This window comes from Oncorhynchus gorbuscha, linkage group LG02, assembly GCF_021184085.1.
Source record: "Oncorhynchus gorbuscha isolate QuinsamMale2020 ecotype Even-year linkage group LG02, OgorEven_v1.0, whole genome shotgun sequence".
Lineage (NCBI taxonomy): Eukaryota > Metazoa > Chordata > Actinopteri > Salmoniformes > Salmonidae > Oncorhynchus > Oncorhynchus gorbuscha.
Genome location: NC_060174.1, coordinates 29,391,934 through 29,418,012, shown reverse-complemented (window position 1 = coordinate 29,418,012; position 26,079 = coordinate 29,391,934). Strand labels below are relative to the sequence as shown.

Genomic DNA, 26,079 nt, shown 5'->3' with positions numbered 1-26,079 from the left:
ATTCACACTATTGATGAGGACTTGGCTAAGAGCCAGAGCCTATATGTACCCATCCCCTCCCCTCTCCAGCATCTTCCTCCTTGATAATTCACACTATTGATGAGGACTTGGCTAAGAGCCAGAGCCTATATGTACCCATCCCCTCCCCTCTCCAGCATCTTCCTCCTTGATAATTCACACTATTGATGAGGACTTGGCTAAGAGCCAGAGCCTATATGTACCCATCCCCTCCTCTCTCCAGCATCTTCCTCCTTGATAATTCACACTATTGATGAGGACTACTTGGCTAAGAGCCAGAGCCTATATGTACCCATCCCCTCCTCTCTCCAGCATCTTCCTCCTTGATAATTCACACTATTGATGAGGACTTGGCTAAGAGCCAGAGCCTATATGTACCAATCCCCTCCCCTCTCCAGCATCTTCCTCCTTGATAATTCACACTATTGATGAGGACTACTTGGCTAAGAGCCAGAGCCAATATGTACCCATCCCCTCCTCTCTCCAGTGTCTTCCTCCTTGATAATTCACACTATTGATGAGGACTTGGCTAAGAGCCAGAGCCTATATGTACCCATCCCCTCCTCTTTCCAGCGTCTTCCTCCTTGATAATTCACACTATTGATGAGGACTACTTGGCTAAGAGCCAGAGCCTATATGTACCCATCCCCTCCCCTCTCCAGTGTCTTCCTCCTTGATAATTCACACTATTGATGAGGACTACTTGGCTAAGAGCCAGAGCCTATATGTACCCATCCCCTCCTCTCTCCAGTGTCTTCCTCCTTGATAATTCACACTATTGATGAGGACTACTTGGCTAAGAGCCAGAGCCTATATGTACCCATCCCCTCCTCTCTCCAGCATCTTCCTCCTTGATAATTCACACTATTGATGAGGACTTGGCTAAGAGCCAGAACCTATATGTACCCATCCCCTCCCCTCTCCAGCATCTTCCTCCTTGATAATTCACACTATTGATGAGGACTACTTGGCTAAGAGCCAGAGCCAATATGTACCCATCCCCTCCTCTCTCCAGCATCTTCCTCCTTGATAATTCACACTATTGATGAGGACTTGGCTAAGAGCCAGAGCCTATATGTACCCATCCCCTCCTCTTTCCAGCGTCTTCCTCCTTGATAATTCACACTATTGATGAGGACTACTTGGCTAAGAGCCAGAGCCTATATGTACCCATCCCCTCCCCTCTCCAGTGTCTTCCTCCTTGATAATTCACACTATTGATGAGGACTACTTGGCTAAGAGCCAGAGCCTACATGTACCCATCCCCTCCCCTCTCCAGCATCTTCCTCCTTGATAATTCACACTATTGATGAGGACTTGGCTAAGAGCCAGAGCCTATATGTACCCATCCCCTCCCCTCTCCAGCATCTTCCTCCTTGATAATTCACACTATTGATGAGGACTTGGCTAAGAGCCAGAGCCTATATGTACCCATCCCCTCCCCTCTCCAGCATCTTCCTCCTTGATAATTCAAACTATTGATGAGGACTACTTGGCTAAGAGCCAGAGCCTATATGTACCCATCCCCTCCCCTCTCCAGCATCTTCCTCCTTGATAATTCACACTATTGATGAAGACTTGGCTAAGAGCCAGAGCCTATATGTACCCATCCCCTCCCTCTCCAGCATCTTCCTCCTTGATAATTCACACTATTGATGAGGACTTGGCTAAGAGCCAGAGCCTATATGTACCCATCCCCTCCTCTCTCCAGCATCTTCCTCCTTGATAATTCACACTATTGATGAGGACTACTTGGCTAAGAGCCAGAGCCTAGCATCTTCCTCCTTGATACCCATCCCCAGAGCCTCCCATCCCCTCTCCAGCATCTTCCTTCTCTCCCATTGATAAAACCTTCACACTATTGATGAGGACTTGGCTAAGAGCCAGAGCCTATATGTACCCATCCCCTCCCCTCCAGCATCTTCTCTCCCATTGATAAAGCCTTTCAACACTATTGATGAGGACTTGGCTAAGAGCCAGAGCCTATATGTACCCATCCCCCTCCCATCTCCTCCAGATGAGGACATCTTCCTCCTTGATAAATTCACACTATTGATGAGGACTTGGCTAAGAGCCAGAGCCTATATGTACCCATCCCCTCCTCTCTCCAGCATCTTCCTCCTTGATAATTCACACTATTGATGAGGACTTGGCTAAGAGCCAGAGCCTATATGTACCCATCCCCTCCTCTCTCCAGCATCTTCCTCCTTGATAATTCACACTATTGATGAGGACTTGGCTAAGAGCCAGAGCCTATATGTACCCATCCCCTCCTCTCTCCAGCATCTTCCTCCTTGATAATTCACACTATTGATGAGGACTTGGCTAAGAGCCAGAGCCTATATGTACCCATCCCCTCCTCTCTCCAGCATCTTCCTCCTTGATAATTCACACTATTGATGAGGACTTGGCTAAGAGCCAGAGCCTATATGTACCCATCCCCTCCCTCTCCAGCATCTTCCTCCTTGATAATTCACACTATTGATGAGGACTTGGCTAAGAGCCAGAGCCTATATGTACCCATCCCCTCCCCTCTCCAGCATCTTCCTCCTTGATAATTCACACTATTGATGAGGACTTGGCTAAGAGCCAGAGCCTATATGTACCCATCCCCTCCTCTCTCCAGCATCTTCCTCCTTGATAATTCACACTATTGATGAGGACTACTTGGCTAAGAGCCAGAGCCTATATGTACCCATCCCTCCTCTCTCCAGCATCTTCCTCCTTGATAATTCACACTATTGATGAGGACTTGGCTAAGAGCCAGAGCCTATATGTACCAATCCCCTCCCTCTCCAGCATCTTCCTCCTTGATAATTCACACTATTGATGAGGACTACTTGGCTAAGAGCCAGAGCCAATATGTACCCATCCCCTCCTCTCTCCAGTGTCTTCCTCCTTGATAATTCACACTATTGATGAGGACTTGGCTAAGAGCCAGAGCCTATATGTACCCATCCCCTCCTCTTTCCAGCGTCTTCCTCCTTGATAATTCACACTATTGATGAGGACTACTTGGCTAAGAGCCAGAGCCTATATGTACCCATCCCCTCCCTCTCCAGTGTCTTCCTCCTTGATAATTCACACTATTGATGAGGACTACTTGGCTAAGAGCCAGAGCCTATATGTACCCATCCCCTCCTCTCTCCAGTGTCTTCCTCCTTGATAATTCACACTATTGATGAGGACTACTTGGCTAAGAGCCAGAGCCTATATGTACCCATCCCCTCCCCTCTCCAGCATCTTCCTCCTTGATAATTCACACTATTGATGAGGACTTGGCTAAGAGCCAGAGCCTATATGTACCCATCCCCTCCCCTCTCCAGCATCTTCCTCCTTGATAATTCACACTATTGATGAGGACTACTTGGCTAAGAGCCAGAGCCAATATGTACCCATCCCCTCCTCTCTCCAGCATCTTCCTCCTTGATAATTCACACTATTGATGAGGACTTGGCTAAGAGCCAGAGCCTATATGTACCCATCCCCTCCTCTTTCCAGCGTCTTCCTCCTTGATAATTCACACTATTGATGAGGACTACTTGGCTAAGAGCCAGAGCCTATATGTACCCATCCCCTCCCCTCTCCAGTGTCTTCCTCCTTGATAATTCACACTATTGATGAGGACTACTTGGCTAAGAGCCAGAGCCTACATGTACCCATCCCCTCCCCTCTCAGCATCTTCCTCCTTGATAATTCACACTATTGATGAGGACTTGGCTAAGAGCCAGAGCCTATATGTACCCATCCCCTCCCTCTCCAGCATCTTCCTCCTTGATAATTCACACTATTGATGAGGACTTGGCTAAGAGCCAGAGCCTATATGTACCCATCCCCTCCCCTCTCCAGCATCTTCCTCCTTGATAATTCAAACTATTGATGAGGACTACTTGGCTAAGAGCCAGAGCCTATATGTACCCATCCCCTCCCCTCTCCAGCATCTTCCTCCTTGATAATTCACACTATTGATGAAGACTTGGCTAAGAGCCAGAGCCTATATGTACCCATCCCCTCCCCTCTCCAGCATCTTCCTCCTTGATAATTCACACTATTGATGAGGACTTGGCTAAGAGCCAGAGCCTATATGTACCCATCCCCTCCTCTCTCCAGCATCTTCCTCCTTGATAATTCACACTATTGATGAGGACTACTTGGCTAAGAGCCAGAGCCTATATGTACCCATCCCCTCCCCTCTCCAGCATCTTCCTCCTTGATAATTCACACTATTGATGAGGACTTGGCTAAGAGCCAGAGCCTATATGTACCCATCCCCTCCCCTCTCCAGCATCTTCCTCCTTGATAATTCACACTATTGATGAGGACTTGGCTAAGAGCCAGAGCCTATATGTACCCATCCCCTCCCCTCTCCAGCATCTTCCTCCTTGATAATTCACACTATTGATGAGGACTTGGCTAAGAGCCAGAGCCTATATGTACCCATCCCCTCCTCTCTCCAGCATCTTCCTCCTTGATAATTCACACTATTGATGAGGACTACTTGGCTAAGAGCCAGAGCCTATATGTACCCATCCCCTCCCCTCTCCAGCGTCTTCCTCCTTGATAATTCACACTATTGATGAGGACTACTTGGCTAAGAGCCAGAGCCTATATGTACCCATCCCCTCCTCTTTCCAGCGTCTTCCTCCTTGATAATTCGCACTATTGATGAGGACTACTTGGCTAAGAGCCAGAGCCTATATGTACCCATCCCCTCCCCTCTCCAGCATCTTCCTCCTTGATAATTCAAACTATTGATGAGGACTACTTGGCTAAGAGCCAGAGCCTATATGTACCCATCCCCTCCTCTTTCCAGCGTCTTCCTCCTTGATAATTCACACTATTGATGAGGACTACTTGGCTAAGAGCCAGAGCCTATATGTACCCATCCCCTCCTCTCTCCAGCGTCTTCCTCCTTGATAATTCACACTATTGATGAGGACTACTTGGCTAAGAGCCAGAGCCTATATGTACCCATCCCCTCCTCTCTCCAGCGTCTTCCTCCTTGATAATTCACACTATTGATGAGGACTACTTGGCTAAGAGCCAGAGCCTATATGTACCCATCCCCTCCCCTCTCCAGCATCTTCCTCCTTGATAATTCACACTATTGATGAGGACTACTTGGCTAAGAGCCAGAGCCTATATGTACCCATCCCCTCCCCTCTCCAGCATCTTCCTCCTTGATAATTCACACTATTGATGAGGACTTGGCTAAGAGCCAGAGCCTATATGTACCCATCCCCTCCTCTGTCCAGCATCTTCCTCCTTGATAATTCACACTATTGATGAGGACTACTTGGCTAAGAGCCAGAGCCTATATGTACCCATCCCCTCCCCTCTCCAGCATCTTCCTCCTTGATAATTCACACTATTGATGAGGACTTGGCTAAGAGCCAGAGCCTATATATACCCATCCCCTCCTCTCTCCAGCATCTTCCTCCTTGATAATTCACACTATCGATGAGGACTTGGCTAAGAGCCAGAGCCTATATGTACCCATCCCCTCCTCTCTCCAGCATCTTCCTCCTTGATAATTCACACTATTGACCACCATTACTTATGCTGATGGAGCTCAGGGCCTCAGAGGGATCCTCCAATGCCATTAGAAGACTTTAAGGGCCAGCTGAGCAGGGCATTGATAGGGCTGGCTCATTACCATGTGTTGAATTACCAAACTCTGAGAATGTTTCCTTCTAATCTCATTAAAAGCTCTTTGTCAATAAGAGCGAGGTTGCGTGAAAGACATCTGACTCTCACTTACTTCTGTCAATAAGTAGCCTGACGCTCCCAGGAACCTGCTGGCGTGTAATGTGTGATCATGTTTCCATGGGCTGTTTACGTTCATGTCAACAGGACAAAACATGACAGATAACACACAATATATATGAATAAAGTCAGAATGACATGTTACCAGTTGTGCTTGGGTATCCCATCTCATCACCCTTATAGCACAAAGGAACGGGTTTGTTGTTACTATGTGGTAGTAAAAGGTCTTTAGGTCAAGAGGAGCAAACAATAAATGTTATGATCTCCAGTATATCTGAGTATTGAGAAAAGCGAGTGTTTTGTGTGAGAGAAGGCTGCCAAGGTGGCATATCATCCTGGAATGTGCTAGATGAAACACCTGCTGTGTACTTTAAACGTGTGTGAAACTGGCTGGCTCCATGGAGAATAGGCTGTCTGGAGAGACTAGGAAAGACAGGGATGGGAGGGGAGAGACATGGAAAAGGGGGAGGGAGGGAGGGAGGGAGGGAGGGAGGGAGGGAGGGAGGGAGGGAGGGAGGGAGGGAGGGAGGGAGGGAGGGAGGAGGGAGGGAGGGAGGGAGGGAGGGAGTTTTGTGTAGGGAGACATTCTAATATTACTTTGGTTCAGTTGATTCAATTTGTTCTGGGGTTTTCCCTTACTCCTATTTCAGCTTCTAGGCTGTCAGGTAAGAACATCTACTTTCTTTAGACACTGGTTCTGAATGAATGGAAGTTATATAGAGCCATATAGAGGCGGAGGAAGGATACAGACAGGACGTGAGGAGAGGGAGGAGACATATTAACAGAGGCAGATTGTCAGATTTATTTCATGTGCAATGGCTTAATTATCTGTTTAGCTGGGCTGTCACCTTTCAAGTGGCAGGCAGCCTGACTGGGAGAGCAAATATTATTAGAGGATCCAGGAGAGTTGGGGCGTTTCATTAGCAAAGAATGTGATTGGTTTCTTGAATGCCAGTCAAGCAGGCTACTGAGGTACCCTTCACAAAGGAGAGGCAGAGAAGGGGAGTAGAATGAACTATTAGTAAAGGCTGGTGTGTGTGGGAGCTTGAGTACTCATGCCTATTTGTCTATGCAAGCGTGTCGGTGTGTATTTGTTTCTCTGTCTATCTAAATGGACAATGGATTTATTGTATTGAATGTGAACTCACATATTGATTACTAGTAGATATTTATTGCTGCATTTTATAAACGTTGATTTGTGCACACTCAATATCTGAAGAGCATCTATCTCACTCCCACCTGCCTGGTTGCCATAGCCACTAGTGAGGACTGGATATGATGAGATTCTATTAAGTTCTATCGTGCGGTTCACTAGGCACCACCATCTTGTACCAGGAGGTGTGTTCAGTATAGTTAGTATCAGGGCTGCAGCTTTTGTATTGTATTATTTCTCTAAGGTGGTGTGTGTGTGTGTGTGTGTGTGTGTGTGTGTGTGTGTGTGTGTGTGTGTGTGTGTGTGTGTGTGTGTGTGTGTGTGTGTGTGTGTGTGTGTGTGTGTGTGTGTGTGTGTGTGTGTGTGTGTGTGTGTGTGTGTGTGTGTGTGTGTGTGCGCGTGCGCGTGCGTGCGTGCGAGATTGGACTGCTACATTCCTCTCCCATCAGAAGGCAGCAGTGTATCTCTGTAGCTGGGAGTAGATCATCAGAGATCTCCCCCAGTGTCCTGATTGGGAGAGAGATAGCAGCATTCCTTCTCTGTGTGATTCCACAGACCTCGTCTGCAGGGGATCGATAGCAGGGCCAGATTAAAGGAAGTTAGAGGAGAGACATCCACACACACAGGCGGACACACAGCCAGAGGAACTCAGATATAGACTGCCAAGGAGCACTGATGCAGGGAAATATCATATGATTATATAACATGATATGGTCCTGATAGGGAATGCTAATGCTTTGATTCTTAATATCCTGTGAGAATGTGTACTAGCTTGGATGGAGGGTATGCTCCAGTTAGTGTGCCTGTATTGATGGAAAGCCAGGGTGCTGTTGTCTATATAGCGGTCTGTCTGTCTGTTTTCATTTCCCAGGCCCAGACAGTTGACATAACCCTGAGACTATAATACTGTGGGTAAACAGGCAGACAATAGGACAGCCCTTGTTCCCATACTGATCCCCCAGGACCCCCATTCTGTTTTTACTGCCTCTGTGGTTAATCCAGACCGTCACAGGCTGTGTTGACTCCTCACTGTGGGTCAGGGGGATTTCATTATGATTGAGTCTTGAGTAGATATAATGTGCGTACTACAGTAATCGTCTACGTGATGGAGTCATTTGGACCGAGGAAAAGCACATTAGGCTTAAAGATGCATCAATTTGACAAAATACTGTAACAGACTCTCTCTCCATCTCTCTCTCTCTCTCTCTCTCTCTCTCTCTCTCTCTCTCTCTCTCTCTCTCTCTCTCTCTCTCTCTCTCCATCTCTCCATCTCTCAGGTGGTGGTGCCAACGCGGGTGGGTCAGGTATATGTGTATGACACAGGGACGTCAGAGCAGGATGAGTATGACGTCCCCCCCAGACACCTGCCTCCATCCCAGCAGTCCCAGGACATCTATGACGTTCCCCCGACCCACGGCCAATACAACCAGCAGGTGAGGAGTCAGCTAGAAACACATGATCTCTCTCCTGAGCCCTAGGACCATGTCTGATGACTCCTGGCTGTCTCCGTCCCCAGTCCACCTGATCGTGCTGCTGATCCAGTTTCTGTTGTTTTGCCTGTGGCTATGGAACCCTGACCTGTTCACCAGATCTGCTACCTTGTCCCGGACTTGCTGTTTTCGTCTGTGGTATTCATGTCCTCTCACTGTCCTGCCTCGCCACTTATTGTCTCCTATGTCAATGAAGTGATTTCATCCTCATCACAAGATTGATGGCTTTTATTCCTCTCGACTGCCTTAGACACACTTCCTGACTCAATTGGTCATCTGTCTGTGAAGTCTCACTTCTCATTAATAATTTACGTGTTAGGAATATTAAACCCTCTCCTCCCTCTCTCTGTCACCCTCTGCTCCCTCACTCTCCCTCTCTCTGTCACCCTCTCCTCCCTCCCTATCCTCCCTCTCTCTGTCTCTTCCCTCTCTCGGTCTCTCCCTCTCCTCTCTCTCTGTCTCTCCTCCCTCTCTCTGTCTCTCCTCCCTCTCTCGGTCTCTCCCTCTGCTCCCTCTCTGTCTCTCCTCCCTCTCTCCGTCTCTCCCTCTCCCTCTCTCTGTCTCTCCTCCCCCTCTCTGTCTATCCTCCCTCTCTCTGTCTCTCCCTCTCCTCTCTCTGTCTCTCCTCCCTCTCTCGGTCTCTCCCTCTCCTCTCTCTCTGTCTCCTCCCTCTCTCTGTCTCTCCTCCCTCTCTCGGGCTCTCCCTCTCCTCTCTCTCTGTGTCTCCTCCCTCTCTCGGTCTCTCTCTGTCCTCCCTCTTTGTCTCTCTCTCACTCTCCCTGTCTCTCTCTGTCCTCCCTCTCTTTCTCTGTCCCCCCTCTCTCGGTCTCTCTCTCCTCCCTCTCTCTGTTTCTCCATCTCCTCCCTCTCTCTGTCTCTCTCTCACTCTGTGTATGTTTAAACCCACAGCGGTTCTGTGATTCCATGTCTATTTTTAGAGAAGGTCATACATTACTAACAGGGGAAGTACATATTTCAGTATCTGGAGGCGTTAGAAAAGGAAGGTTGTATTTTTCCACAAAGCACAGAGAGCAGCGTGTCCTGAGCTGCAAGTGCTTTGGCTCTGAAGGTGAACCCGCTTTCTGTGTCATTCACACACACACACACACACACACACACACACACACACACACACACACACACACACACACACACACACACACACACACACACACACACACACACACACACACACACACACACACACACACACACACACACACACACACACACACACACACACACACACACACAGCAAAGGTCGCATGGCAGTAGAGAGGGGTAAAGAACCAGCTGGAATGAGGGGAAAAGAGAAAAAGCTGTTTGACTGCATCAGAGAGGGAGAAAAGCAGTTGGAAGGAGAGAATGAGGGGGAAAAGAGGAAAAGGTGTTTGACTGCATCAGAGAGGGAGAAAAGCAGTTGGAAGAAGGAGAGAATGAGGGGAAAAGAGGAAAAGCTGTTTGACTGCATCAGAGAGGGAGAAAAGCAGTTGGAAGAAGGAGAATGAGGGGAAAAAGAGGAAAAGCTGTTTGACTGCATCAGAGAGGGAGAAAACCAGTTGGAAGACAAACTGAGAGTAGAAACAAAAATGAATAAGAGGAAGCTGAAAGGAGTAGACATACAGCCTTTTAGAGAGGCAATGTGATCCTTCAAATTCAAATATAGGGCCTGTAGGGATATCATTGTAGGGATATCATTGTAGGGATATCATTGTAGGGATATCATTGTAGGGATATCATTGTAGGGATATCATTGCATTCAAGCTCAGATACCAGCCCAGGTTCACTGGACAATCTATTGAGCCCTGGTTTTGGTTTTCTGCTGAGAGGAGTAACACAAACATCTATTTTTCACTCCAACCTGTCTGCTATCAGATCAGTGTACCCACGTTGAATACGAACTCCAAACAAATTGCATCGGCTGAATTCAAGATTCTGATCAAGTGTTTTCTCAAGGTGCCCAATGGTTGGGGGGGTGGATTAGTTATTCATACTGCAGTCCCTCTTGCCTCCTCTCTCTGTTAGTCTCATCCCCCAAAGGCCTGGAGAACAGATTGTATCACACTGTTTGGGCCAAATTATAATTGCTAATCTGCTTGTTTGGGGACAGCAGCATTTCAAGTGATGGGAGTGCAATTTGCTGTGTGTTATAAGTGTTTAGGAGGGAGAAGTTGGCTTGTCAGTCTGCTATTGTTTGCTGTCAGGTTGCAGAGAAACAGGGAGGAAGTTGAGTCTTAGATACCACATACTCTATTCCTTCTCAGGTGCAACGCTTATTGACACCCAGCCTGCAGATAATCCTTCCTCAGCATCATCAACTTTAGAGGAGGTCCTTTGTCAGGCCCTGGCAGCAGATTGTCAGACCCTGGCAGTAGATTGTCAGACCCTGGCAGCAGATTGTCAGACCCTGGCAGCAGATTGTCAGACCCTGGCAGCAGATTGTCAGACCCTGGCAGCAGATTGTCAGACCCTGGCAGCAGATTGTCAGACCCTGGCAGTAGATTGTCAGACCCTGGCAGTAGATTGTCAGACCCTGGCAGTAGATTGGGTTGTGTGTTTGTGAGTGTGCGTTTGTCACACATGGAGCGTCAATCTGATGTTTATGATCAACAAAGCGCTGTTTAATACAGCCATTAACCTAAAAGATGTACCACTGCCCTCTAAAACTCATTACCAAACTCCTTAACTTGGTGACAAACATTACCTACAGTGGGGAGAACAAGTATTTGATACACTGCCAATTTTGCAGGTTTTCCTACTTACAAAGCATGTAGAGGTCTGTAATTTTGTATCATAGGTACACTTCAACTGTGAGAGACGGAATCTAAAACAAAAATCCAGAAAATCACATTGTATGATTCTTAAGTAATTCATTTGTAATTTATTGCATGACATACAGTGGGGCAAAAAAAAGTATTTAGTCAGCCACCAATTGTGCAAGTTCTCCCACTTAAAAAGCTGAGAGAGGCCTGTAATTTTCATCATAAGTACACTTCAACTATGACAGACAAAATGAGATAAAAAAATCCAGAAAATCACATTGTAGGATTTTTAATGAATTTATTTGCAAATTATGGTGGAAAATAAGTATTTGGTCAATGACAAAAGTTTATCTCAATACTTTGTTATATACCCTTTGTTGGCAATGACAGAGGTCAAACGTTTTCTGTAAGTCTTCACAAGGTTTTCACACACTGTTGCTGGTATTTTAGCCCATTCCTCCATGCAGATCTCCTCTAGAGCAGTGATGGTTTGGGGCTGTTGCTGGGCAACACGGACTTTCAACTCCCTCCAAAGATTTTCTATGGGGTTGAGATCTGGAGACTGGCTAGGCAACTCCAGGACCTTGAAATGCTTCTTACGAAGCCACTCCTTTTCTGGATTTTTTTCTCATTTTGTCTGTCATAGTTGAAGTGTACCTATGATGAAAATTACAGGCCTCTCTCATCTTTTTAAGTGTGGAGAAATTGCACAATTGGTGGCTGACTAAATACCTTTTTGCTCCACTGTAGTTCTGAAATAGTCTGTTCATCAACATCAGACCCTTCATAGGCTGGAGACAGACAGACAGAGACAAGACATTGGCTGCTGCATGGCGGTATGTTCCAGAAGTTTACTCACACAAGACTGACAGCAAAGTTAATTCCCTCGCCGCTGCTCCAGGCTCAAGTGCATTGTGGGATTGAATTGGACAGTGCTTTAGAAAAGAGGTTAGGCAATAGGCATCCTCTCAAACACATTCCGTATCATTGTTGCAGTAAAATCTCCACATTGATTTGAATGTTGTATTTTGTGGGCATCACACACATATCCTTATGGTTTTCATATGTCATACAGTGGTGAATGCAGGCACAACTGACCAGTAGCACTGAGGTTTTATGAGAGCAGAGTTAGCACTGAGGTTATGGTCTCTGCTGTATAAAATATTTTCTCCAGCTGTTTCCAACTTAAATCCTGCTCCAGTCAGTCCTACTCCAGTCAGTCCTACTCCAGTCAGTCCTGATCCAGTCAGTCCTACTCCAGTCAGTCCTGATCCAGTCAGTCCTACTCCAGTCAGTCCTACTCCAGTCAGTCCTACTCCAGTCAGTCCTGCTCCAGTCAGTCCTACTCCAGTCAGTCCTGATCCAGTCAGTCCTACTCCAGTCAGTCCTACTCCAGTCAGTCCTGATCCAGTCAGTCCTACTCCAATCAGTCCTACTCCAGTCAGTCCTACTCCAGTCAGTCCTACTCCAGTCAGTCCTGATCCAGTCAGTCCTACTCCAGTCAGTCCTGATCCAGTCAGTCCTACTCCAGTCAGTCCTACCCCAGTCAGTCCTACCCCAGTCAGTCCTGCTCCAGTCAGTCCTGCTCCAGTCAGTCCTACTCCAGTCAGTCCTGCTCCAGTCAGTCCTACCCCAGTCAGTCCTACTCCAGTCAGTCCTGATCCAGTCAGTCCTACTCCAGTCAGTCCTACTCCAGTCAGTCCTGCTCCAGTCAGTCCTACTCCAGTCAGTCCTACTCCAGTCAGTCCTGATCCAGTCAGTCCTACTCCAGTCAATCCTACCCCAGTCAGTCCTACTCCAGTCAGTCCTGCTCCAGTCAGTCCTGCTCCAGTCAGTCCTACTCCAGTCAGTCCTGCTCCAGTCAGTCCTACTCCAGTCAGTCCTACTCCAGTCAGTCCTACTCCAGTCAGTCCTGCTCCAGTAGTCCTACTCCAGTCAGTCCTGATCCAGTCAGTCCTACTCCAGTCAGTCCTGATCCAGTCAGTCCTACTCCAGTCAGTCCTGCTCCAGTCAGTCCTACTCCAGTCAGTCCTGCTCCAGTCAGTCCTACTCCAGTCAGTCCTACTCCAGTCAGTCCTGATCCAGTCAGTCCTACTCCAGTCAGTCCTACTCCAGTCAGTCCTGATCCAGTCAGTCCTACTCCAGTCAGTCCTGATCCAGTCAGTCCTACTCCAGTCAGTCCTGCTCCAGTCAGTCCTACTCCAGTCAGTCCTGCTCCAGTCAGTCCTGCTCCAGTCAGTCCTACTCCAGTCAGTCCTGCTCCAGTCAGTCCTACTCCAGTCAGTCCTGCTCCAGTCAGTCCTACTCCAGTCAGTCCTGCTCCAGTCAGTCCTACTCCAGTCAGTCCTGCTCCAGTCAGTCCTACTCCAGTCAGTCCTACTCCAGTCAGTCCTACTCCGGTCAGTCCTGCTCCAGTCAGTCCTACTCCAGTCAGTCCTACTCCAGTCAGTCCTGCTCCAGTCAGTCCTACTCCAGTCATTCCTGCTCCAGTCAGTCCTACTCCAGTCAGTCCTGCTCCAGTCAGTCCTGCTCCAGTCAGTCCTACTCCAGTCAGTCCTACTCCAGTTAGTCCTACTCCAGTCAGTCCTGCTCCAGTCAGTCCTACTCTAGTCAGTCCTGCTCCAGTCATTCCTGCTCCAGTCAGTCCTACTCCAGTCAGTCCTGCTCCCTGTGTGTGTGTCAGGGGCAGTCCCAGTTGGGATGTGTATCCTCTGTGTAGGAGTGGGAGAGATGGTCCTACCGCGTGTATCAACGCCATCACTAACCCCCTCTGTAGCCTTAATAATGCCTCTGTTTGTCTCCCCTTCCCTGACATTATGTACCCTAACTAATGGGGAAGAGGATAGAGGTTAAAAGAAAGCATACAAAAAATGGTAGGAAGGCAGTGGAGAAGAGAGGAGGCCCAGAGAGAGATTAGAGGACAAAGTGGGCTAAGTGTCCCTCCACATTCAACTGGATTAATCCAACACTCACTCAGAAGCATGATTTCATTAGTCCCTCCCTTTTTAATATGCTCCTCAAATTGAGTCTGCTGCAGCTGTAATTGAGCTCTTACTCCTGATTGGGTATTAATGAAATACTAATAATTTGGTGGATGTTTATGTAAGTGTATATTAATACACATGTGAATTGGAAATGTGTTCTTTGCATATCCCAACACCCTCTGAGATACCCTCAGAGTGGGGTCACGGCCAGGGTCAGCCATTATCAACGGTGACCTTCAAGCAATTAGGGTTAAGTGCCTTGCTCAAGGGCACATCAACAGATTTCTCACTTTGTCAGCTCAGGCATGTGAACTACCAACCTTTCAGTTACTGGCCCAACGTTCTAACCACTAGGCTACCGGCCGCTCTGTGTGTGTCTGTATGTGTGCACGTCTCTTTTAATGTGTGTATGTATATCTCTGATAGTGTGTCTGTAAATGTATCTTTATTGCTTGGGGTGTTGTATCTCACTGTGCCTTCTCCCCCCCCCCCCACCCCAGGTGTATGACACGCCACCCATGGTGGTGAAAGGCCCCCCCAGTGGCCAAGACGTCTATGACACGCCCCCCAGTGTGGACAAGAGCCAGCTGTTCTCCCAGCAAACGGTGAGAGGCTGCTGCTGCACCAATAGGGTGTCCTCTCTGTCTGTTGTTGTAGGAGAGGAGGAAGACAGTGGTAGACTCATCAATCCCAGTGTACTTTACCATCTGTCCTTGTGTGCTAGATATGTGGGGTCTTAAAGTAACCATCCCTCCTCCTTATCATGAGTCAGAATGTGTTATACATCATTATGAAGTCCTATGGCAGTACAGTATGTGTGTTTGATGTTGCCTCTGTCTCCCTCCCAGGTGTACGACTTCCCCCCCTCCGTCAGTAAGGATGTTCCAGACGCTCCTATCAGGGAGGAGACCTATGATGTCCCCCCCCACTTTGCCAAGCTGAAGAGTCTGGAGAGCCAGAGCCAGGGCTATCTGATCCCCGGGGGACCTGAGCCCCCCATCCCTGAAGATGTGTACGACGTCCCTCCCCCTCCCCTCACCGGCAAGCGCCACCCAGACGCCTATCACACCCCCCTGGGCCAGGAGATCTACGACATCCCTGCCAGTCTGAGGAAGGGCGGACACCACAACCCCCAGGATGTGTACGATTTCCCACGCGAGCGGCCTGCGTGTGAGGACTCCATCTATGATGTCCCCCCTCAGGTGGTGAGAGACGCAGGTGCCACAGAGGAGATGACTATCAGCTTCAAACGACTGTCTGCCTCCAGCACGGGCAGCACCCGCAGCAACCTGTCCACCTCCTCTCTGGACATGGTGCCAGTCAGGGAGTCGGCGGTGCCCAGCCAGGCCGGCCCGGGGAAGCTGTTGATCCTAGACCTGGAGCAGGCCATGGAGCGCCTCTCCCATTTACAGCAGGAGGTGGAGGGCTCTGTCTCCCTCCTCATGTCTTTCATCAGTGGGAACTGGCGCAGCCCCACCCAGATGGAGGCCAACCTGCCAGCCATCAGAAAGGCGGTGGACAGGATGAGGGCGGCCGTTAGGGACCTGCTGGAGTTTGCACGGGGGGCCGTGGCCAACTCTGCCCAGGCCACTGACCGCACGCTGCAGGCCAAGCTGGGCAAGCAGGTGCAGAAGATGGAGGAAGCCTTCCAGGGCCTAGTCAAGTACAGCCAGGCCCTGGACGCTGTGGGCTGGGCCCCCTCTGCTCAAATGGCACCCTTAGCAGGCAATGGTGGGGATGACCTGGACCGGCTGGTCATGTGTGCCCGGGGCGTGCCCGACGACACTAAACAGCTGGCTTCCTTTCTCCATGGCAACGCCTCGCTACTCTTTAAAAGGACAAACAAGCAGCAGCAGCTTCCTCTGCCCCACGTCCCCCACACTGCTGACCTCATGGGTCAGATGACCAACAACAACATCTCAGCTTATCAGACAGGAGACGGCAGGGCCAACATCCAGTCCCGGCCCCTGCCGTCCCCGCCCAAGTTCACGGCCGAGGAGGAGACACATGACCGGCCCTACGAGACTACAGAGGAGGGCTGGATGGAGGACTATGACTATGTGCATTTACAGGTAATACCTCCTCATATGAAAGAACAACACAGATCATCACATATGCGTTTACATCCTCAATTATCAGTGGAGAATAAGGTTGGAGTGTGTTGGTACTGTCAGTGACAGCACTGGTACTTATAACAGCATGGTGGTTTGGAGCAATCAGCAGCACTCTACATTAACCCATGGATTATGTTAAGCATGTAAGCCATAGTGTCTGTCTGAGTTTAATGACACGCTGGTACAGTATTTCAGATGAAAGAGAAGATAGAGATGACGATACACCAGTAGATTGATCAATTTCCCATACAAGGCTTGTTCATGTGGGATACACATACTCCCCAACGCACTGCTTCAGGTGTCATCATCAGTCACCATTACTGCATGTACAGGCGTGTTTCTCTACCCATCATATGTCATCGCTTGTGCAGCAGTGTTGTTGTTATGAAAATGTAAGAACAGATTATGTTAAGATGATATGATCTTATTTAAAATACAGTTATATCTTAAATATGTTTCAGTGATATATGTGTGGTTGGCACAATAACATACAATCTCGATGTCATGTGTCACTTTCTCTCAGTGCAGTGGCAGAGCTGCAGTCTGGTCTGGTGTGATATGAGCTCATACTGCCCTCTACTGATTAGGAGGATTATCACACGTGGTGTCAGACATTATTTTATATGGGTGATCCTCCCTTGAGCCAGTTGAATGAAAATCCCATCCCAACATTGTCTTAGTGTGTTTGTGTCTATGTGTTTTGAGCAGTAAATACATCTTCTTTCTGTCGTTTGATTTCCAGGGTAAGGAAGAGTTTGAGAAGAATCAGAGGCAATTATTAGAGAAAGGGACCAGACACAACAAAACCACACTGGAACGGCAGCAGGTGAGGACCTGTGGGTCTGTCAGTCAGTGAGAGTGGATGTGTATCTTAGTAATTAATAAGGGAGTGTTTGAAAGAACATTATGTGCGACTGTGCTGTTCCATTGCTGTCTTAGTGGTTGAGGGTTCAATCAGTTCACATGGGATGTTTTACAGATCAGACAGGTATTTATTTACTCTCTTTGTGTTCCCATCTACTGCAGCTGAAACAGTTTGAGCGACTGGAGCAGGAAGTCAGCCAGCCAATCAACAATGACATCTCAGGCTGGACCCCGCCTCCCCACTATCCAGCGGTCCAGCGCAGCAAGCTGAGCATTGGTGACCGACAGCTGCTGCTCTTCTACTCGGAGCAGTGTGAGGCCAACGTCACCACCCTCACCAACGCCATCGACGCCTTCTACTCCTCCATCAACAACAACCAGCCGCCCAAGATCTTCGTGGCTCACAGCAAATTTGTCATCCTCAGCGCACACAAGCTGGTGTTCATCGGGGACACGCTCTCTCGACAGGCCAAGTCCCCAGAGGTGCGGGCACATGTGGCCCAGCACAGTAATGCTCTGTGTGACAAACTCAAGGACATCGTGGTGAGCACCAAGACTGCAGCGCTGCAGTACCCGTCCCCCGGTGCGGCGCGAGACATGACGGAGAGGGTGAGGGAGCTGGCCGGCTGCACACAGCAGTTCCGCATGGCTCTGGGCCAGCTGGTGGCCATGTGAACCTCCGGTCCTGAGACACTGACATGGGGAGTCCACACTGGGACACACAGCACCCACACACCCAGTGGGCCACTATCACAGACACATGGACCCTTCATCCTCCTCTTGTGCTTTTTATTTTTAAAAAGGACAACTATCTGACTGGGCTGGGCCATAGGTTGTAAATGAATCATTGTAAATATTTAAGTTACTATTAGCCAGAAATAAAATGTTTTTGAGACCTTCTGGGAAAACTCAACAGGATGTAGTTTTTAGGCAATGTCCATTATTATTATTATTGCTAAACTGTAATTATTGCTCTGATTATTATAATTGTTATCATTATTGTTATAATACATTGATTAAGGATGTTTACATTTCAAACAAAATGTATGTAGTACTTAATGCTGTTTTTCATCCTAGATTATCAATAATGGTGGATTTTGTAAAAGTCATGTACTTAGGTGAGGTGGAGGATATGTTGACAGAAAATAAATAGCTTTCCTTAGAGCTGCCAAAGGAGGCTAGGCATCGTGTTGTGCAAGGTATTCTGGGTAGGACCTGGGAGGGAGAGGTTTCCATGACAGACAGTTAATAAAGTTCTCACTGCTGTCATGGGACAGGATTCATTTGAGTAGCTCTACATGCTAATTAAAATGTCCCAATTAGAATACTGTATTTTAGTACCATCTCTTCCTTTGAGATTGAAGGAAGAATGAAAATAATTTTATGGTCAGCATTTCTACTTCCCTTGTTCGTCAAAAGCACAAAGCTTTATGCGTCTGACGCTGCCACTAGAGTGCTAGTATTCACCACACTCTCCCAGACTCTCCTAGGCCTACATGCTCTATGGTCTATAGGGTTGGTTTGGACTCTTGTGACTCTGTTCTAGATCTGTTCTAGATGTCTCCTGTGCTCCATACCAGGCTCTCTGCTCACCTCCCAGAGGTGGAACTCTGCCTCTCCTCCCCCTAGCACTTCCTGGACAGCACTGCTGCACCCTGCAGGCCAGGGGAACCTGTAATGGTTAGGTGTACTGTTTGTGAGGATAGAATTGGTGTGAAAAGTGCATTTGTTTTCATTAGCATGCACTCAACCCCCTTGTAAATTGATGAGCATATTAAGGAGTGGTTGTTTATGAGCTCCACCTCTGCTTTTTACCAAATGGATACACACACACACACACACACACGCACACGCACACGCACACGCACACACACACACACACACACACGTGTAAGATATTGACGGTAATATCTGTTAGCCTAACATGAACCATTCTTGACACTATTCAAATCACATTGCCACAGCTGTATCATATCCCACTTCAATAGCTGTACCAGAGGGATGTGAGTTAGCTTGGTCAGGGGGTGTGTTTCACTATTTCTTCAGTCCTGGAGAAATCTACAAACTAAGCAGAGGAATCTGCTAACACTCTAGTTTCCATTGACCTGTTTTCTAAAACCTGACTGGTTGTAATTCTAAGTATCAGATTATGTCAGAGGGTGAAGTTCAATGCAACATATTGTATTATAAAGCACTGCAACATGTTGTTGTGGATATAGTTGAAACCCCTATGAAGTAAAAAAAATAATACATTGAAAACTAAGCTGACTGGTAATGTTATTCTGGTCTCAAATCTGTGTTTTAAGATTTGAAATATATATGTTAAGAACATACTTCTGCTGTACATTGCATAACTGGAAAATACAGTGCTTCGGAAAGTATTCAGGCCCTTTGACTTTTTGTTACGTTACACCCTTATTCTAAAATGGATTTAATTGTGTTTTTCCTTCTGATCAATCTACACACAATGCCCCATAATGACAAAGCAAAAACAGGTTTTTAGAAATCTTTCCAAATGTATAACATGTAAAAAAAACTGATATTACATTTACATAAGTATTCAGACCCTTTACTCAGTACTTTGTTGAAGCACCTTTGGAAGCGATAACCGCCTCGAGTCCTCTTGGGTATGATGCTACAAGCATGGCACACCTGTATTTGGGGAGATTCTCCCATTCTTCTCTGCAGATCCTCTTAAGATCTGTCAGGTTGGATGGAGAGTATTGATGCACGGCTATTTTCCGATCTCTCCAGAGATGTTCGAACAGGTTCAAGTCTGGCCTCTGGCTGGGCCACTCAAGGACATTGAGACTTGTCCCGAAGCTACTCCTGCTCTGTCTTGACTGTGTGCTTACGGTCATTGTCCTGTTGGAAGGGGAACCTTCGACCCAGTCTCAGGTCCTGAGCCCTCTGGAACAGGTTTTCATTAGGATCTTTCTGTACTTTGCTCTGTTCATCTTTCCCTTGATCCTGACTAGTCTCCCAGTCCCTGCCACTGAAAAACATCCCCATGCTGCCACCAATATACTTCACAGTAGGGATGGTGCAAGGTTTCTTCCAGATGTGACTCTTGGCATTCAGGCCAAAACATTCAATCTTGGTTTCATCAGACCAGAGAATCTTGTTTCTCACCGTCTGAGAGTCTTAGGTGCCGTTTGGCAAACTCTAAGCTGGCTGTCATGTGCCTTTTACTGAAGAGTGGCTTCCGTCTGGCCACTCTACCATAAAGGCTTGATTGGTGGAGTGCTGCAGAGATGGCAGTCCTTCTGGAAGGTTCTCCCATCTCCACAGAGGAACTCTAGAGCTGTCAGAGTGACTATCAGGTTCTTGGTCACCTCCGACCAAGGCCCTTCTCCCCCGATTGCTCAGTTTGGCCGGGTGGCCAGCTCTCTTGGTGGTTCCAAACTTCTTCCATTTAAGAATGATGGAGGCCACTGTGTTCTTGTGGACCTTCAAAGCTGCAGACATTTTTTGGTAACCTTCCCCAGACATGTGCCTCAACACGATTCCTTCAACCTCATGACTTGGTTTTTGCTCTGACATGCATTGTCAACTGTGCGACCTTATACAGACATGTGTGTGCCCTTCCAAATCATGTCCAATCAAGTTGTGGAAACGTCTCAAGGATGATCAATGGAAACAGGATGCACCTGAGCTAAATTTCAAGTCTCATAGCAAAGGGTCTGAATACTTATGCAAGTAAGGTATTTCTGTTTTAGCTTTGTCATTATGGGGTATTGTGTGTAGATTGAATTGATAAGTGGGGGGGGTTCAAACATTTTAGAATAACGCTGTTACAGAACAAAATGTGGAAAAAGTAAAGGGGTCTGAACACTATCTGAATGTACTGTATGTACTTCACTCATTTTCAGTCACACTTTCGATGGTGTTACAGACCTTTATTTTTTGGGGTGACTTCAGACTTCAGCTTTCGGACAAGTAAAAGAGCAGTCCTACTTGCTTACTAATAAAAACACTAAAATACCATATTACAAAGTAATAAAAATTTAACAAAATGCATACACACATTTATTCTGCCAAAGAACCAGCAGTTTTTGTTAGTTATTCATCAATCAAGTGCTCAATATACCCACAGTGGAGGCTCCTCAAAAGAAAGGGGAGGCCCATCCTCCTCAGTGAATTTCATACAAATAAAGTGAAACATTCAAGATAATCATTTTTAGATAAAGCTAAATATATTCACGTCACCAAATAATTTATTAAAACACACTTTTCTGCAATGAAGATCTACAGTAGCCTCAACATCACTCTGTAGGGTAGCATCACGGTGTAGCTGGAGGACAGCTAGTTTCCATCCACCTCTGGGTACTTTGACTTCAATACAAAACCTAGGAGGCATGTGGTTCTCACCCCCTTCCATAGACTTACAATTATGAGTTTTCAACAAATTCAAAAGTGAAGAATAAGCAAGAGAGAGAGCTAACTATATTACATTGTATTTTCTTTCACTTTAGCGAATGCAGCTAGCTATTTTAGCCTACTCAAACAGAGAAAGATGCTATGTTAGCTAGCTGGCTGGAACTCTTCCAAGTCAAGGTAAGCTTTTGGTTTTATTCATTTATTGCCACCAGGACTGCCGGTGTAACTGCTAAACTGCTTGCTGACAACACTGTACTGCATGATTGTAGAGGGTTTACAATCACGTTAGTTCTAGTAGCTATGTTGACTATGACATTAGCTAATATGGTGACAACAATGTAGGCTGTGTGTAGAGGTTAGCGGTTATATGATTTATGGTTTGGCATGAAGGGAAAACCGAGTGCGTAGATGCAAGAAGGAATTATACAAGGAGCAAAGTGATCATGCTGTTTGTATGTGGCTGCTATGAAAGTGAACTGTGTTTGCCTTTGATCAGTGGTGTATTCAGTCCGCCAGTTCTGTTAAAACGTTTCTTAAACGGAAGCAATCGGATCGAAACGGGGATAAACCTACACTACATTACCAAAAGTATGTGGACACCTGCTTGTCATACATCTCATTCCAAAATCATTATATGGAGTTGCTTTGCTGCTATAACAGCCTCCACTATTCTGGGAAGCTTACCACTAGATCTTGGAACATTGCTGAGGGGACTAACTTCCATACAGCCACAAGAGCATTAGTGAGGTCAGGCACTGATGTTGGGCAATTCCAATTCATCCGAAAGGTGTTTGATGGGGTTGGGGTTAAGTTCTTCATCACCGATCTCGACAAACCATTTCTGTATGGACCTCTCTTTGTGCATGGGGGCATTGTCATGCTGAAACAGGAACTTCCTCAAACTGTTGTTGGAAGCACAGAATCGTTGCGAAAGATTTCCTTTCACTGGAATTAAGGGGCCTAGCCCGAACAATGAAATACAGCCCCAGACCATTATTCCTCCTCCACCAAACTTTATAGTTGGCACTATGCATTGAGGCAGGTAGCAGTCTCCTGGCATCCACCAAACCCAGATTTGTCTGTCAGACTGCCAGATGGTGAAGCGTGATTCATCACTCCAGAGAACAGGTTTTCACTGCTCCAGAGTCCAATGGCGGTGAACTTTACACCACTCCAGTTGACACTTTGCATTGCACATGGTGATCTTAGGCTTGGGTGTGGCTGCTCGGGCCATGGAAACCCACTTCATGAAGTTCCCGACGAACAGTTTTTGTGCTGATGTTGCTTCCAGAAGCTGTTTGGAACTCAGTAGTGATTGTTGCAACCGAGGACAGATTATTTTTATGCGCTTCTCGCTTCAGCACTTGGCAGTTCTGTTCTATTAGCTTGTGTGGTCTACGTCGGGGCTGAGCCCTCGTTGCTCCTAGAATTTCCACTTCACAATAGCAGCATTTACAGTTAACCGGGGCAGCTCTAGTAGAGCAGACATTTGATGACCTGACTTGTTGGAAAGGTGAAATCCTATGACGGTGCCACGTTGAAAGTCACTGAGCTAATTCAGTAAGGTCATTCTACTGCCAATGTTTGTCTATGGAGGTTGCATGGCGGTGTGCTCAATTTTATACACCTGTCAGCAACGGGTGTGGCTGAAATAGCCAAATCCACTAATTTGAAGGAGTGTCCACATACTTTTGTATATATAGTGTACCTGAACTTGTCCAATAGAAACTCTCGTTGGACTAATGATTACGGCCAAATCAGCTACATGCAGGCAAGAGTGTACAAGGTGGTATGGAATGCGTCACTTTGATTACTCCAATTTCTCTCTCGACCCGTGCGCCAATGTTGTAAACTCTCAGCCATAGGCTAGGTTGTAGCAACCTCATGATGGGTATAGGGAAAAGTTGAGTATCATGTAGTAGCCTAAACCTATCGATGTTACATTGAGCTAGTGTGAATGGAATATGAATGACCATCATCCAATGTCACAGGAGGTCGGTGGCAGGAGGTTGGGGAGCACTAACTAGTTAGTGGAATGGTATCAAACACATGGAGATGCCATTCCATTAACTCTGTTCCAGCCATTATAATGAGCTGTCCTCCCCTCAGCAGCCTCCACTCTCCAATATGCTGTAATAGAAATAAGGGAATGTTTATAAAACATTTTTGGGCTTCCCTCATCTTAAACAGCCTTGATACCAATATATGTTCTTCCGGGAAGTGGTCTCTGCACCACTAGATAACTTTTTCATTATATTTCATTATATCACAACGGTTTGAATCATTTCTTCTCAGCTAGCTACATAGTCGGTATCAAAGATAATTGCTAGCTTCCAACGTAGTCTTCACTAGCCAGCTAGCTAACGTCCACTGATTAGCTGCACTGAGAAACTCACTCAACTGAACACTTGATTAGTTTAGTGTTAGCTACCTACATAGCTGTCTTTGCTGTCTTCGTATCATCGTATCATCGTATCCAAGATAATTGTGTTGTTTAGGTTTAGGTGTAGTCTTAGAGTGATTATCTTAATTTACCGAGGTTAGCTAGCCAGCTATTTGTCGTCTTCGTAGGTGACTCTGCTAGCTAGCCAACAGCTAGCCAACGCTAGCCAACGTCTTCTGTATAGAACTCAACTACCCGGTGCATTCACAGGTTGTATCACATTTTCACTTCATTTCATTACAGTACAACGGTTTGATTTGTTTGATCGTAGCTTCCTCAAACTGTTTTGTATCAAAGATAATTGTGTAGTCTAGAATTTTCTAGGTTCGCTAAATCTATTTCCTTTTAACACTGGAATTAGCTAGCCTGCTAGCCCCCGAACAACACTGCAGAAACTATTACACTCAACAATGACTTGATTATTCAACAACGCACCCACTGCCAGCTGGCCTACTTCAAGTACTGTATCATTTTAATCATTTTAGTCAATAAGATTCTTGCTACGTAGCTTAACTTTCTGAACATTCGAGACGTGTAGTCCACTTGTCATTCCAATCTCCTTTGCATTAGCGTAGCCTCTTCTGTAGCCTGTCAACTAGTGTTGTTTGTTCTCTCCTCTCTGCACAGACCATGCCAGATGGTGGTCCCAGCGCGCACGACCCACGATTCAGGTCTCCGGTAGCCTCTGGAACTGCAGAGTCAACAAGGCAGAGTTCATCTCAGCCTAGTCCCTCCAGTCCCTCGATGGCACTGACGGAAACATGGATCACCACAGACAACACTGCTACACTGCTTGACACTTTGCATCTGGTCAGCACACCGGGATGATCTTCCCAGGGTCATTCTCTGTGGCTCCCCTTACCCATCTGTCTATCGCCTCCTTTGAATTCCATGCTGTCACAGTTACCCCTTTCAAGCTTAACATCCTTATCATTTATCGCCCTCCAGGTTCCCTCGGAGAGTTCATCAATGAGCTTGATGCCTTGATAAGCTCCTTTCCTGAGCTCACCTCTCACAGTTCTGGAAACCTCCCCAGTCTACCTTTGACTCTTTCCTCTCTGCCTCCTTCTTTCCACTCCTCTCCTCTTTTGACACCCTCTCACCTTCCCCCCTACTCACAAGGCAGGCAGATTCATCTTTACTAGATGCTGTTCTTCCACTAACCTCACTGCAACTCCCCTCCAAGTCTCCGACCACTGCCTTGTATCCTTTTCCCTCTTCTCATCCAACACCTCCCACACTGCCCCTACTGGATGGTATCGGCCGTCCCAACCTTCGGCTACTCTCTCCCTCTTCCATCCTATCATCTCTTCCCTCCGCTCAAACCTTCTCCCACCTATCTCCTGATTCTGCCTCCTCAACCCTCCTCTCCTCCCTCTCTGCATCCCTTGACTCTCTATGTCCCCTATCCTCCAGGCCGGCTCGGTCCTCTCCCGCTCCGTGGCTCGATGACTCATTTGAGCTCACAGAACCTGGGCAGCCGAGCGGAAATGGAGGAAATCCCTCCCTGCGGACCTGGTATCCTTTCACTCCCTCCTCTCTACATTTTCCTCCTCTGTCTCTGCTGCTAAAGCCACTTTCTACCACGCTAAATTCCAAGCATCTGCCTCTAACCCTAGGAAGCTCACCTTCTCCTCCCTCCTGAATCCTCCGCCCCCTCCCCCCTCCTCCCTCTCTGCAGATGACTTGTCAACCATTTTGAAAAGAAGGTCGACGACATCCGATCCTCGTTTGCTAAGTCAAACGACACCGCTGTTCTGCTCACACTGCCCTACCCTGTGCTCTGACCTCTTTCTCCCCTCTCTCTCCAGATGAAATCTCGTTGTGACGGCCGGCCGCCCAACAACCTGCCCGCTTGACCCTATCCCCTCCTCTCTTCTCCAGACCATTTCCGGAGACCTTCTCCCTTACCTCACCTCGCTTATCAACTCATCCCTGACCGTTGGCTCGTCCCTTCCGTCTTCAAGAGAGCGAGAGTTGCACCCCTTCTGAAAAAACCTACACTCGATCCCTCCGATGTCAACAATTACAGACCAGTATCCCTTCTTTCTTTTCTCTCCAAAACTCTTGAACGTGCCGTCCTTGGCCAGCTCTCCCGCTATCTC

At 47.2% G+C, this 26,079-nt stretch overlaps 1 protein-coding gene across 4 annotated transcripts in view; it reads left to right on the top strand.

The window, feature by feature from the left end:
• Window positions 1–19,410, top strand: part of LOC124000508 (breast cancer anti-estrogen resistance protein 1-like) — a 119,878-nt gene extending 100,468 nt beyond the window's left edge. For 3 of the 4 annotated variants that reach the window (XM_046306924.1, XM_046306940.1, XM_046306916.1), the window contains exons 3-7: window positions 8,215–8,370; window positions 14,674–14,778; window positions 15,022–16,245; window positions 17,030–17,113; window positions 17,311–19,410. In XM_046306924.1, the coding sequence (XP_046162880.1) occupies window positions 8,215–8,370; window positions 14,674–14,778; window positions 15,022–16,245; window positions 17,030–17,113; window positions 17,311–17,826 (2,085 nt within the window). In that variant the 3' untranslated portion in view covers window positions 17,827–19,410. The remainder of the gene's footprint in view (window positions 1–8,214; window positions 8,371–14,673; window positions 14,779–15,021; window positions 16,246–17,029; window positions 17,114–17,310) is intronic. The other variant, XM_046306932.1, reaches the window with a different exon arrangement.
• Window positions 19,411–26,079: the final 6,669 nt, after the last annotated feature.